The sequence below is a fragment of the Papio anubis genome, chromosome 1 (genome assembly GCF_008728515.1).
Source record: "Papio anubis isolate 15944 chromosome 1, Panubis1.0, whole genome shotgun sequence".
Lineage (NCBI taxonomy): Eukaryota > Metazoa > Chordata > Mammalia > Primates > Cercopithecidae > Papio > Papio anubis.
The window spans coordinates 205,990,669-206,005,256 of NC_044976.1; the positions used below are offsets into that span (position 1 = coordinate 205,990,669).

General features: G+C 42.4%; 2 protein-coding genes across 3 annotated transcripts in view; one reads left to right on the forward strand and one right to left on the reverse strand.

The window, feature by feature from the left end:
• Positions 1-7,042, forward strand: part of LGALS8 (galectin 8) — a 31,049-nt gene extending 24,007 nt beyond the window's left edge. The window contains exons 11-12 of one of the 2 annotated variants that reach the window (XM_003893723.5): positions 738-903; positions 4,019-7,042. In XM_003893723.5, coding sequence (XP_003893772.2) covers positions 738-903; positions 4,019-4,168 — 316 coding nt within the window. In that variant the 3' untranslated portion in view covers positions 4,169-7,042. The remainder of the gene's footprint in view (positions 1-737; positions 904-4,018) is intronic. The other variant, XM_009196999.4, reaches the window with a different exon arrangement.
• The window catches only part of HEATR1 (HEAT repeat containing 1), a 57,075-nt gene continuing 48,334 nt past the window's right edge, over positions 5,848-14,588 (reverse strand). The window contains exons 36-45 of the mRNA XM_003893722.5: positions 14,243-14,535; positions 13,210-13,360; positions 12,122-12,283; positions 11,821-11,955; positions 11,563-11,667; positions 11,308-11,476; positions 10,614-10,768; positions 9,578-9,736; positions 8,003-8,111; positions 5,848-6,995 (exon numbers count right to left, since the gene is read on the reverse strand). Of these exons, the coding sequence (XP_003893771.3) occupies positions 6,907-6,995; positions 8,003-8,111; positions 9,578-9,736; positions 10,614-10,768; positions 11,308-11,476; positions 11,563-11,667; positions 11,821-11,955; positions 12,122-12,283; positions 13,210-13,360; positions 14,243-14,535 (1,527 nt within the window). The 3' untranslated portion in view covers positions 5,848-6,906. The remainder of the gene's footprint in view (positions 6,996-8,002; positions 8,112-9,577; positions 9,737-10,613; positions 10,769-11,307; positions 11,477-11,562; positions 11,668-11,820; positions 11,956-12,121; positions 12,284-13,209; positions 13,361-14,242; positions 14,536-14,588) is intronic.

The window sequence follows — 14,588 nt, forward strand, 5'->3', positions numbered from 1 at the left end:
GATGGTCTCGATCTCCTGACCTCGTGATCCGCCCGCCTCGGCCTCCCAAAGTGCTGGGATTACAGGCGTGAGCCACCGCGCCCGGCCGCTAGTTTTTGAATTTTTGTATTTTTAGTAGAGACAGGGTTTCACCATGTTGGCCAGGCTGATCTCGGACGCCTGACCTCAAGTGATCCGCCCACTTTGGCCTCCCAAAGTGCTGGGATTACAGGTGTGAGCCACCGCGTCCGGCCCAGGCAACATTTTTTAGGGCCCCTGTTGTCATGTGATTTAGAAAATTTCTGCTTTAACAACTTTTTCCAGAGATGTCCAGCCTTCTGAAAGCTTGAAATTAGAGCTGTTTCCTAGAAAGTGGCATACTTTCAAGAAGGAAGGAACACGGGTAGATGATGAAAAGAGAATACCTGCTTGAGAGGATCCCAGGCTCCTGTGGCCTGAAGTAGTCATTTGGTTTAACTGGCGTTAAACCTTCAATTTCTGTCCAGCCACATCTCAGCCTCAACGCTCATTTTAAAGGGTTTAAAATTTTTTTTTATTTTACAAGTAACAAATTAGTGGAATACTGAGTTTAAAATTTCAACTTCATCTGCATTCCCATGTCCATGTGGACACATGTTTCACAGAGTTAGGGTCATAGTTCAAGCCTGGCCATTAACATTGCTGAAACTGCCACTACTCTGTCCTACTTGGTTAATTAAGGTTTGTTGTTTTTTGTTTTTTTTTTCCTTTCTCAAAAGCTTTAATGTTGACCTACTAGCAGGAAAATCAAAGGATATCGCTCTACACTTGAACCCACGCCTGAATATTAAAGCATTTATAAGAAATTCTTTTCTTCAGGAGTCCTGGGGAGAAGAAGAGAGAAATATTACCTCTTTCCCATTTAGTCCTGGGATGTACTTTGAGGTGAGGTTACAGTTTTTGAAAATGGGACAGCACCAAGCATCCTGGGAGCAGGAGTGGGATAAGTGGTCCATTTAAATCAAGTCCTAACTCAGTATGTGGAGGTCGTGTATGTTTTTTGTTTACTTGGAGATTGTAATTTGCCCCATTTTATAATGTGGGTAATCAGTATAAATAGCGAAGCCAGTAGAGTGTCAAATTATGTGCACTGGAATTGACATTTTTCATCATATTAAAATTCCTGTGTAGCCCCATATTGATAGGAATGTAACCAGGAAGCTTGTCTCAGGACTGGAGTCACACATTTAATTGCAGAAGCGGACATGAGGACGTGGAGACCCTAAAACTGCTTGCTTGCACTGGCCATCACCTCCCATCAGGGTAGATGGTTTCAGGTGGCAGTCCTTTCTCCTAAGGAGTTAGTCTTGTTTGTATGTATTCAAGGAAAAATACATCAGTCCCTTGGAACTAAAAGGCATGTAGTCCCGAGTCCCCAAATAGGTGACTATTGTAACACATACCTTTCCCAAAATATGTTTTTGGGATGCTGAGCAGAGAATCGTCTCCTTGCGATGCGGATGCCAGGTGGTTGGTCAGCCTCACTCACCAGCTCAGGTGCCGCTGCCTCACACAGTCACTTAGGGTCATTGGTTTAGGTTATAATTCTACAGCATTTTAAACTGCCACATCCTCTGGACCATGTGGGTTCTTGAGGACTCATCAAAACCCGTTACTAAAAGCATGAGTATCAGGCGGAATAGATAGCAATGTGACATGCGTTATTTATTCCTAAGTTCCAGCCTAATGCAGCGCCCTGGTATGTGGAGCGTAGACAGATGTGGGCTAATCATGGAGGGTTCCCTGGAAATTGTGGATATTGGTTTGGAATTCAGAAAGCTGGGAAGGATGTGGAAGGCTGAAGGTTGGCTTTTCTAGATTTAGGGCTTGATCTGAACAAGTCCTTAGAGTGGGAAGGGCAGCACAGGGTTGCTGGCTTGGCAAGAGTCAAGGCGTAAAGGGTGACGTGGGGTTTGCTGGAGGGAAACAGAGGTGAGCGCTCTAGAAGGAAGTTGAGCCTTGTGGTGGGTGACAGGAAACCAATGATGTAACTTGTTTTGGACCTATCTCGGCCCCAAGTTTGGATTTACTATATTAATATAAAAAAGGACAATGATACATTCAAGTAATGCTGAAAGATACTAAGATGAAAATATCTCCAACTTCGTAATTCAAATCGTACCATTAGGATTAGATGAACCATATTCCAGGCAATTTTTTTTTGCAGAGACAGTGAAAAGCATGGCTGGCTGAAGGAATGAATAGATGGATGTTGTATGCTTTTGAACAATCATCTTTTCCATTTAATTTTCTAATTCAGGAACAGTAATTATCCTCATGTTGATCACTGTTGACGATTTTCCATACTGATAGGTCCTTTCCAGGGGCTTCCATCTCTTGCCTTTTAGCTATGCTTGCACTGAGATTATCTCAGGTCTTTCCATTATACCATTACTGTCATTTTAAATCTTCTTGCTGTTTCAAACACACTTTAGTTGTATCTACAGTGTTTTAAAACAATCTCATTCAGTATTGTAATTTCATCCGTGGGCTCTTCCTCTGGATGGAATCCATGTTCTTCCCAGCTGTTCGGCAGCATCAGATGGTTGTGAGGGATTCTGTTGTTCTGTTTTCTTCTAGGCTGGGGGTCTTGCAAAGGATGTGTCTTCTTTTCATTTGCAGTAGTCTGCTCACCCAGAGGCATGTCATTTCTTTGCCACTTGCTTGTAATTCACTGGCTTTGTACTTGCTCTGATACAGTACAGGTGACTAATTGACTCCCTCTGCTGCCAACTTGGTTTTCCTTCTGAGCGATAGCATGAGGCTGTGTGTTTTGTGTTTTCTTGAGATTTTGTTAAATATATCCAGGGTCCCTTCTACCTGGTTGGAACTAGGATTTCCACCATTCTTGTGGGGACAGAATCTCAGGTTACATCTATTTCCCCAATCCTCTGTAGCCACAGAAGCTTCATTGGCCAGCTCTGTTATTAGAGTGCAGGACTTGAGCTGAAACTTCCTCCCTCCTGATTTTCCTTGGCAGCCCTTTCCACGGCTCCTGTCAAAAGAACGAAAACCCTCAACTTGCCGCTTTGCAGATTCAGGTTTTGTGCTTCATTCTGGCCTCTGGGGGTGGGGCCGGGTTGGCATCAAGGCTGAGCTGCCCCTCCTTCTTCTGAAGCCTTCATGGGGGGCCAGAAGCACAGGGAGAGCTCAGTGCAGGGCCTTCCAGAGGCCTTCTCAGTGTGCGTGGAAACCCAGCCTGGCACTGGCAGCGTGGCGCCAGCAGTGTAAAGTTGAGGTGTAAAGGTGATGTAAAAGGCTGGTTGTTTTTTTGGTTTTTCATTGTTTGAGTTTTGGGCACAGATGACTGTGAAGGGCAGACACTGCTGATGAATCTGAATGAATCTACCGGAATGCACAGCACTTCACACTCATGGGATATCCAGCTTTGATGGCTTTGGACAAACACACTGAGGCTAAGATGTGCTGAGCTTATGGAATCAGGATCACCAAGCAGCTGTAAAAACCCTAGCAAGTGCCTTAAGCTGCTGAAATTTCGTATTAATTGTCTGGCTTGTTCACGATCCTAGCGTTTGAGGCAGAAAAGACAGGATCCAAGTCCCTTGGTTCCAGGCTACTAGCTGGAAACAGCATCTCAGTGAACTAGAGCGACCACATTAGAAGTTTTCCTGCTTTAGGAGAGTCCCCAGCATCAGTGAGGAGGGGCAGCACTCCAGCTTTCCAGGAGCAAGGGGCAGGATGCGGCCGAGGGAGAGGGCCTGTTGAGGAAAGGAAGGCCGCAGGCCCTGGGGATGGTGTGAGGCTCCAAACACATCCAGGTCACTTCCCTGGGTGGGATGAGGCAGACAGTGCCACCACCAGGGACACTTTCGTTAGATTAGGGTCTTGGAAGTCACAGAAGGAAGTCAGCAGCAGCAGGCTAGGACTTTCCTACGTATAAAGAAATCAAATGGTTTATTCTGACACCCTGTTAGTGTGTAACACACACAAAATTTTAAACTAAGAGGAACCACTAATGGCATGTTTCCTTTCCTTTCAGATGATAATTTATTGTGATGTTAGAGAATTCAAGGTTGCAGTAAATGGCGTACACAGCCTGGAGTACAAACACAGATTTAAAGAGCTCAGCAGTATTGATACGCTGGAAATTAATGGAGACATCCACTTAGTAGAAGTAAGGAGCTGGTAGCCTACCTGCACAGCTGCTACAAAAACCGAAATACAGAATGGCTTCTGTGATACTGGCCTTGCCAAATCGCATCTCACTGTCATTCTATTGTTTATATTGTTAAAATGAGCTTGTGTGCCCTTCGGTCCTGCTGGGTGTTCTCAGTCCTTGCCATGAAGTATGGCAGTGTCTAGCACTGAATGGGGAAACTGGGGGCAGCAACACTTACAACCAGTTAAAGCCACTCTGCCGTCTCTCCTACTTTGGCTGACTCTTCAAGAATCCCATTCAACAAGTATTTATGGAGTACCTACTAGAATACAGTAGCTAACATGTATTGAGCACAGATTTTTTTTTTTGGCAAAACTGTGCAAGGAGCTGGCATATACACTTAGTGGTCAAACAGACCAGTATGTTCCCTGTTCTCCTGAGCTTCGACTCTTCTGTGCTCTATCGCTGTGCACTGCTTTTTCTACAGGCATTACATCAACTCTAAGGGGTCCTCTGGGATTAGTTATGCAGCTGTTAAATCACCCGAAGACACTAGTTTATCGAAGACACACCTCCTTCCCCGGTGATCACGCTCATAACCAGTGCGCTATCATATCCCATCATTGGGAGGACTGATGTTGACTTACATCATTTTCTTTATCACAATAAACATGTGGCTCTATTAGCTGCAAGCTTTACCAAATAATTAGCACGACATCTGAGCACAGCACAGAAATTAAGGCAAAAAAACCAAAGCAGAACAAGGAAATGGTGCTGAAATTAACCTGATGCCAAGCCCAAGGCAGCTGATTTCTGTGTATTTGAACTTAGGGCGAATCTGAGTCTACACAGACTCCTACAGAAGGCTTAAGGAAGAGGCAAGATGCATCCAATTTGAAAGGTATTTATGGGCAACAAAGTAAGGTCAGGATTAGACTTCAGGGAGTCATAAGGCAGGCAGTATCAGAAAGTGTACCCACAAAGCAGGCAGAGGTAATGCAAACATCTGTTTTGTTCCCATGCAAATCACCACTCAAGGCCTCTGTTCTTAAGATTAGTCCATCATCATTAGCAACTGAGATCAAAGCACTCTTCTGCTTTAAGTGATTAAAATCAAACCTGTATCAGCAAGTTAAATTGTTGCATTTCTGTAATTTTTCTATTATTTGAGGGGAGTTGGCAGAAGTTCCATGTATATGGGATCTTTACAGGTCAGATCTTGTTTCAGGAAATTTCAAAGGTTTGGGAGTCGGGAGGGAAAAAAGCTCACTCAGTGAGGATCATTTTATCACATTAAACTGGGGCAGAACTCTGCCAGGATTTAGGAATATTTTCATAACAGATTTCAGTTAGATATTATTTCTATCCATATATTGAAAAGAATACCATTGTCAATCTTATTTTTTAAAAAGTACTCAGTGTAGAAATTGCTAGCCCTTAATTCTTTTTCAGCTTTTCATGTTAATTTATGCAGAGTCTCACCAAGCTCAAAGACACTGGTTGGGGGTGGGGGGTGCCACAGGGAAAGCTGTAGAAGGCAAGAAGACTCCAGAATCCTCCAGTTATTTTTCTTCGTAAAGACCATCAAGGTGCTTAACCGAGCTTTGGAGACTGTGAGGCATTTGGGAAAAAAATAGCCCACTCACATCATTCCTTATAAGTCTTAAGTTCATTTGCATTTTATATGGAGTAAAAAATTTTAAAAGCTATTAGTATTTATTAATGAATTTTATTGAGACATTTCTTAGAAATATGCAATTCTATACAAGCAAGCTCTGTCTCTAAACTGCAAGTTGACCTTTTGCTTGCCACATTTCTGCATTAAACTTCTATATTAGTTTCAAAGGCTTTTAAACTCAATGCGAACATTCTATGGGATTGTTCTTGATGCCTTTAAAAAGGGGGCAGATTTAATTTCATTTGAGCCCTCACTTTCCAACTTCACCATGACCCAGTACTAGAGATTAGGGCACTTGAAAGCACTGAAAAAAATCTACTGATACTTACTGTCTTAGACAAGTAATTCTTAGTTAACCACCAATGGAATTGGGTTCATTCTTAATCCGGGAGGAGCTTCCTCGTGCCACCCAGTGTTTCTGGGCCCTCCGTGTGAGCAGCCAGGTGTGAGCTGCTTTAGAAGCAGCGTATTGCCTCCATCTCCCCTGTTTCCCAGAACAATAAAGGATAAAGGTGACAGTCACACTTCTGGGTTAAAAAAAAAAAAAAGCATTCCAGAACCACTTCTCTTTATAGGCACAAGAAATGAAGGCTGAAGTTCGCCTACCCAAAATGAAAAGTAGGCTTTATGGTCAAAAGTATTTCTGTTGATTGCTAAATAACTTCATTTTCTTGAAGTAGAGAGCAACTTGGAGTGAAATCTGCAACACAGATACCATGTATATAAGACACTGCTGTACAGAAGAGTTAAGGCTTACAGTGCAAATGAGGCGTCTGCTTTGGGTGCTAAAAGTAAACAGGTCTGATATTATTACCATCAATCAGGAAGAGAATAATAAATGTTTAAACACACACATCAGTCTGTATAAAAATACCATGTCATTTACTCTTTCTGCAGCTCTATACAATAGGCAGGAGAGGCTTATGTGGTAGCATAAACCAGGTGAGAATTTTGTAAAGAAGTGATAAAACATTTGTTAAGTACCACGTAGGTGTATTAAGGCACCAAAAGTAACATGGCACCCAACACCCAAAAATAAAAATACAAAAAATCAGAACTCTGAGTAGAGTATGAAACACCACAGAAAGTCTTAGAAATAGCTCTGGAGCGGCTCTCCCAGGACAGTTTCCAGTTGCTGAATAGTCTTTTGGCACTGATGTTCTACTTCTTCACATTCATCTAAAAAAAAAAAAAAATCATCAAAATTAAAATCTGAGTCCGTCCGCCTGCCTCAGTTCTCATTAGTTGAATCTTAATGTCTTGCATTCTCTGGCAATCGTTCAATCAAGAGTGAAATGAAGCACATTAACAAAGCAGGGGGCGCCACGGACCCCCTCCCTCCACACTGCTCCTTCTGCCTTCATTCCCTGCCCACAGGCTTGCCCTGGAAGCTGAATAAGAACCCCAAAAACTCAAACTTCCTAGGGATGCCACCCCTTTAGTAGCTCACACTTCCCCCCTCCAGGAGCTAACAAACAAAGGAGAATGTACTTTTTTAGCTTAGATAAGCAGTGAATCAGTTCAGTACTGATCTACTTGCTCCACCATCCCTCCCTTAATAACATTTACTGGTATTTCCTGGGCCTAAGACTATGTTCTAGAACTGTCATAGCTCCCCATGTCACACTCACGAGCTTGTGATCTTTGTCAAATAATTGAAACCATTTAAGCCTCTAGTTTCTTCCTTTGTAAAACAGAGATAAAATGTGATTTTTAAGTGAAATAATCCATGTAAAGCACCTAACATGGAGTAGTGAAAGAAAGTCGCTTGCTACTAAAAGTGGACATCCTACTGCATCCTTAATGCCACTAGGCCTTTCCATTAAACAACCTCCCATCTGGGGACCAAAACTTCAATCATATAAATGTATGAGGTTAATTAAAAACACTACTGTAATCTGCTTGTATGATCACAAAACACCACAAAAGTAAAGACAGTGAAGATCACACTGTAAACGAACTCTCAAATGATCACGAGGTGGTCACTTCACAACTCGCTCCCTCCACCCAATTCAAAACAGGAGCTCGAGCCTGCCTGTATTTGAGACTGGAGCCGCGTGTATGAGGACTGGATCAACTGCTAGTCATGTTATATCCAAATCTGCATTATCATTGGGCACATTTTCACAGAATTTTACTGAATTATTCCTTAATTGTTTAATAGTTGGGAATAGTTTGGGAATTACCTTCCATCAACTCTGCTAAGAAAGGAATGGATTCTGGTAGCAAGACAATATAATTCTCCTTTAGTTTTTCAGCCAGTGCTAACACAGTAATCAAAGCAGCAAATCGAACCTGAAAGGGATAAAAGAGCAAAGAAATAAAAGGTAGTGTTACTGTATTAAGAGCTGTGCTGACTTGAGACAAGCTCTAACTTTCTAAACTAAACATTAGTTCACATGCATTTATTCACCTCATTCAGCTTTCATCTTAGAATACCAGTTTAACCATTTGGGAGCTATTTGTAATATGCATAACCTTATAAATCAGTGTTTTCCAAACCGTGTCCCACGACTGCAAATCTTTAATGTGAAATGTCTTTTTATAATCTCTTCCTTTGAAAAAAAAAAAAAACCAATAAAATAAAATGCCTCATGCAAACTCAAGTCTGTTGCAAATTTTATTTCACTGGAGCTCGCCAGCCCACCAGGCTGCCAATACAGTGCCTCTAGCCGCCTCTGGTGGGTCTCCCCACCCATAGCCCCTGACTGTGGTCACCACCATAGTTGTATGAGGGGCCAGGACACTCGCTTGGGGAAAGTGCCCATCTCAGCACTGAATAAAAAACATTCTGTGTCACGATACCCTAGTTTTGGGGCTTTAAAAATGGTGTTCCTCACATGCCTTGTCTATGATAAGGAAAGCAAGCAGTAGTTGGGTATTGTTAGCTTTTGAAACAAAAGCCCTACTGGTCATCTAATTTTGGATATTTTAAAGAATATCTGGATAGTACAAAGTGAATTATTAAAAAACCAGTTGTAACTACCTAGATTCAATCAGGATTTCCTTGATTTGTGCAATCAAAGTAAAATATTACAATAAATTTGACACTGCTACTTGTATAAAAACCTATGGTTTAAAATGTGGGGGTTCATGAAAACAGTCTCATTGTTAGCATATCCTAATAAAGAATTTGAACTGATAAATCTTCTTAATAAAATTCTGCTTTGGGCTGTTATAGCCAGTAAGGTTCTAATACAGTCATTAGTTTGAGAAATGGCGACTTATTGTGAAAAGTTTGAAATTTATGACACTTGGGTGTGGAATTTTGACTTACACTCAACCTACCCACCCATGTTTTATTTCCACTGCCACCACTTACTCAACAAGATCATAAACTTAGTATCTATAAACCACAGAAGGTATTGCGCTAACTCAAAAGACTATTCTGTGGACAAATTCAATGCATCTCTCTCTGGAGCACAATGACATTTCAATGGCACTTAAAAAACAAGGAATTACTTCAAGTCTTTGTTATTTAAAAGTATTTAGAAAGTATTTTAGTACTTCTGCCCAGTGCACCATTGGGGTGGGGATAAGGGCATTGCTATTCTTTACAAATAGCCTGTAAGTAAAAACCAAAATTTTCTTAGGCACAAATTTCTGCCTAATACAAAAGACCGGACCTCTAGTACTGGACGACAAATAGCAATGTTCTTCCCTGCCGGTTTACCAGGGGCCTGCATCTGTGACCACCTGCAGGCTGTTTAGGCCATACAGTGAAAAGATGCAGTGTCAGTACTTGTCACCCAGTTCCTAACCTTAGGCGAGGCATCTCTGGTCTTTAGCAGAATCTGGTAGTTCAGTGGTTTCCAAAGAGAGTCATCCGCCATGGCCACCGAAAACTGCGCGATGCACGGTATCAGCTGCTTTGTCACCCGTTCCTGGAATTTCTCTTCGCCCCCAAGCCTGTTTTCCAGCTATGAAGACACAAAGACTTTGAACAACAGGTCTCATTTCTTTCTTCTGTTTGAAAAAATACCCAACATAACACATATTTTACTATCTTTCATGATAGAGCAGGTTCAAAAACCAGGCACTATTCTAATACCATCTAGGGCAAATATATTGCCTTCTGGAACTCAAATGGAGTTTTATACCCTTTATCGTCGCCCCTTTCTCTCCAGCAGAACATCTTGGAGGAGCTCTTTCCTCCAGAGGGCAGCCATGCTCTGACGCGTTCTCAATGAGGCCCAGTTAAAACAAATGAATACATTAACCATGACACCTTATATCATGTCTTTCTTTTGAGCAGTTAAACGAACAAACAAAAAACCCAAAAAACAACTCAGGGCCAGGCACGGTGGTTCACGCCTGTAATCCTAGCACTCTGGGAGGCCAAGGTGGGCAGATCACTTGAGGTCAGGAGTTCGAGACCAGCCTGGCCAACACGGCAAAACCCCATCCCTACTAAAAATACAAAAATTAGCCAGGTATGGAGGCAGGCGCCTATAATCTCAGCCATTCAGGAGGCTGAAGCACAAGAATTGCTTGAACCCGGGAGGTGGAGGTGCAGTGAGCTGAGATTGCATACTGCACTCCAGCCTGGGTGACAGAGCAATACCCTGTCCTGTCTCAAAAAAACAAAACAACAAAACAAAAAACTCAAATCCACAATGAAGTTATATCTTTGAAAAAACAATTTTCAAATAAAAAATTTCATTTAATAAGACCAAAAAAAAAAAACAACCTCACAAAGGAAAAAGCCTAACAAGCTGTCATTCGAGCAGATCTAAAACCTCCAAGCTCGAACAGTGATGGCTTCCTCAGTAACGAAAGATGGTTCTGTTTGGTTACCTGATCCACCAGAGGCATCATCAAGGCTTCTGCTCTCTCTTTACTTATAAAATGCTGGGTATCAAAAAGGAAGATTTTGTATAAACAGTTCAAAATAAACTGCAACAGCAAGCAGCACTTTTCAGGGTCATTTTCAGAGTCAAAAAATGCTTCATCTGTAGATGTGGGAAGAGTAAAAATGAAAAAACACTGAACTTAACCATTAACCTCCAATGTTTACACTGAAATCACTATTAAAATAACCATAATCAGAAGAGTCTAAAATGATCTAGAAATCATAATCAGGATGAAGGTAGAACACAAAAAGGATGGTCTCTCGAAGAATGATTCCTTCTTTTAGAGTTAAGATGCTAACACTCGGTTTGGCAAGTTAAATTCCCTCAGCTGTCAAGTGGGTCATTTATTAGCATCAGAGAATAAACGAATCTTAATTTTTATGTTTTAAAGTTACTTCCAGTAACTGACAGCGATGGCCATTTACTTTATCCTTTCTCCCAAGTGAGCTGACATATAACATTTGTTCATCATGCTAAAACAACACTTCACTGTCTGACAACAATGAAGTAAAAAATTCACCCTCCTTAGCTTAGAACTTAAGAACTTTTAAAATCTTGTCTCCGAGCACTAGGTTGTGTCTTACTGGTACCTTGTATAAGGCACACAGAGCGACAACTGAACTGAAGCAACTACCCACCTGTTTTGGAGATGTTCACCTGGTTCAAGGCGTCAGCAAAAGGCTTCACTAAGTGGCCGGCAAACAGCGTAAAAAGCCCTTTCAGCTTTTCAGCAATGCAATCTGCCAAGTTGTAAAATGTCAACAACCTGTCCTTTGGGGCATCTTCTGTTTTAGCCCAATCAAACAGCTAAAAGGATAAGATAGTATTAGTTTCTTCAACATCTTGTCACTTAAATCTGAGCACAAAGGGGAGGAAGAGGAAGAAAGCATCACCTTGAAGAACAGGGGTCGGAATGTGACCTCGGAAAGCTTGACAACCATGGCTACTAGACAGTCAATGATACAATTTTCTGTTCTTCCAACTTCCTCCAGATCGTTCTGAAAACAGAAGAGCCCATTTATTAGAGTGCTGATATCTAACTGTAAATTATGTTGGCAAGTACCACTGTTACACAGCTAGACAGATTGTCCTTGGACTCTTCAACAGGTGGGTAACAACTTTAGGATTTGGAGGAGTGAACCTGAGCTTACCTCAGAGTGCTGGGCTCGGAAGTCCAGGGCCTCCAGGAAAAAGGCGGTTAGCTGAGACTGATGGGAGGTGAGCTCTTCCTTCTTCATCACCCCAATATGCTCTTGCAAGATGCTCATAAACGGACCCATGTGATTCTACCAATAACACAGTAAAGAGATGTGCCATTTTCAAATGATTCCTAGAGTTCAGCAATGTGCATTTTTCAAAATTAAATAAACATATTCTTCTTTAAGTCAAAGTTTACACATTTCAGTACCACCTCTCCCTTCTCCAAAGTCTTAATACCCAATATGATCTAACCTTCCAGTTCTTCTCAATCTGCTTGTAAGTTTTTCTGATGGCGGGCAACAGGACTCGGGGTGCGAGTGTGGTAGCCAGTGTCTTTTTCAGAGATGTGAGACGGATATTAGCCTGTGAGGAGGCAGAACCCACTTCACTAGTGATTTTCTCCAAGTGAATCACCTACAGGAATATAAAAAAAGTGATCAGGGCCATTGCAGATCCTCGCTGACAAACATACACTTAGAGAAAGGCTTCATGATGACGCACTAGTGTTTGGAAAATGCTTAGCACCTTTTAACTACACTCAGTGTTCCTTTTAAAGCCAGTCCTAAACGTCAGTGGATAAAACTGGGCAGACACCTCTTGCCCAACTTGCGATCAGGGACAAAGGCCAGTGGTAGAGGCAGACGCACACAGAGCACCCAGACAGATGATTTTGTTAGAGGACAGGAATGCAAGAGACCATGGCAAGAGTCAAGTTGCTAAAAAACCAAGAAAGCTCCTCAGAGCACAGGCTGAGAAGGTGACTTGTAAGCCCTGGCTGTGGTGTATGTGAACCGGTTTAATCATTTGCCCATGGTAATGAAGGCTCCTAACCTTGTAAATGGCAAATGATCAACACAATGGAACAGCCAGGGCTCAACATTCTTGAGCATTTTCAATCAGAAATACCACTGGCCCCTAGCGTGCTGACAGGAAACTGCTGACCTGCAATACAAAAATTCTGCTTTGCAAGATGCCTTCGGATTAAACCTCTCACAGTAGAAACAGGGCCCACAAATTTCCACAAGTAATAAAAGGCGGCTCTATCAGCCCAACTCCAAATATCTCACAGAAGAGAAAAAAAACCAGAATACGTTCCGCACAATTAAAGAAGAGAAGCGCCTCACTAAAAAGTGACCCCCATATCAATTTCAAGATTAAGCGGCAAGGAGGATGGAAGAGAAAAAAATCCACATTTAATAAAAGCAAGCACATCTCTTTAGAAATAAGACTCCTTTCTGTCAAACAGAAACTAACCCTTAAAGAAAAAACAATCACGAAATCTGTGATCTTTTACTTGCCCCAGCCACCCCGTGTAGCGTGTCGCGGTCATCGTGGCTCACCTGGGAGAGAATGCCTTCCAGGTAGGGGCTGATGAAGTGCGGGAGAGTCTCCACAACCTTCTGCAGGGCGGCCAAGGCACTGAGCAGGTAGACCTCGCTGGAGACCAGCTCGCTGGTGTTCTTCATTGTTGTCAGCAACGAGGGCATCAGGCTAGAAACGGAGTAAGAGCTTTAGAGGAACTGAAAGCAGAAACGGAGGCTAGGGAATGCAGCAGAGGCATTCGGAAAAAAACAACAAACTGCCTGTTCCCTCATATCTCTATCTACCTCACAGCCTAAAAAGCGCTGTCTACACATTTTATGTGGCTAAGCACAAGAGATCTCCCAGTGCCAACAGTATGGACACAACCGTAATTTAAAAGTTAACAATGGCTTTCATTAACTGAACACTTACTATGTTTCAGGCACTATGCAAAACTCCTTGCAAGCACTGCCCTACAGAAATCCTATGAGGTAGATACTGTCTCTGTTTCATAGACAGTAAAGCTCTAACAGGTTAAGGAACATACTGGCTGTGTATAGTAAGGAACTACCATAGCCAGGAGCTTCTAACTTCCACATTTGGCAACAGAAGGCAGCTTTGGCCTTGCCTAACTGGGTGGGCCCCTCTGCCGAGAACCTTCACCCACTGCTTTCTGACTATGCTAGACAAAAGGAAGGAAGAATGGGGGACGATTAACATCACAAAGCAGTGCATCTGAAGATAAATGGGAAGGCTGTCTTTCCGTTTGAAGATTATTTTTATTGTTTTTTTAAGAGACAGGGTCTCACTCTGTTGCCCAGGCTACAGTGCAGTGGTGCAGTCATAGCTTACTATAGCATCACACTCCTGGGCTCAAACGATCTCCCTGCCTTGGCCTCCCAAAGTGCTGGGATCACAGCCTTGAGCCACCACACCCTGCAAGATCAATTCTTTAACAAATCCAATTTTATGCAACGTCTACTCAGAGGAAAAAGAAAAAAGTCACCAAGGTGTTATTTTTCAATGTGTGCCAGGCGGTAACAGCTCCTGTTTAAGTCTCCGGCCGCATACCTGGGAAGCTGGGGGATAGCCAGTGCCTCCAGGGTGGAGGTCACCTCTGCTACGCACAGCAGCGCGCTTCCCAAGACATTCTTCTCCTCCTTTCTCTCTGGAGCAATCAGTTTCACAGCAGTGCTCAGCACTGGGACAAAAGGATCTGGATTTTCTGCACCAAAATTCTTGCATAAAAGCTTTAAGGTATACAATGCTGTCTGTCTGTTGATTGCTTGTTCTTCTTCCCCTTCCTTTTTCTTACGCTGCACAATGGCCAAAAGGTCTGGAACCAGTTTTAGGAAACGGGTAACCTGAAGGGGACAGCCAGAATCCCCAAATCATTAAAGCTGCAAAAAATGTTTGT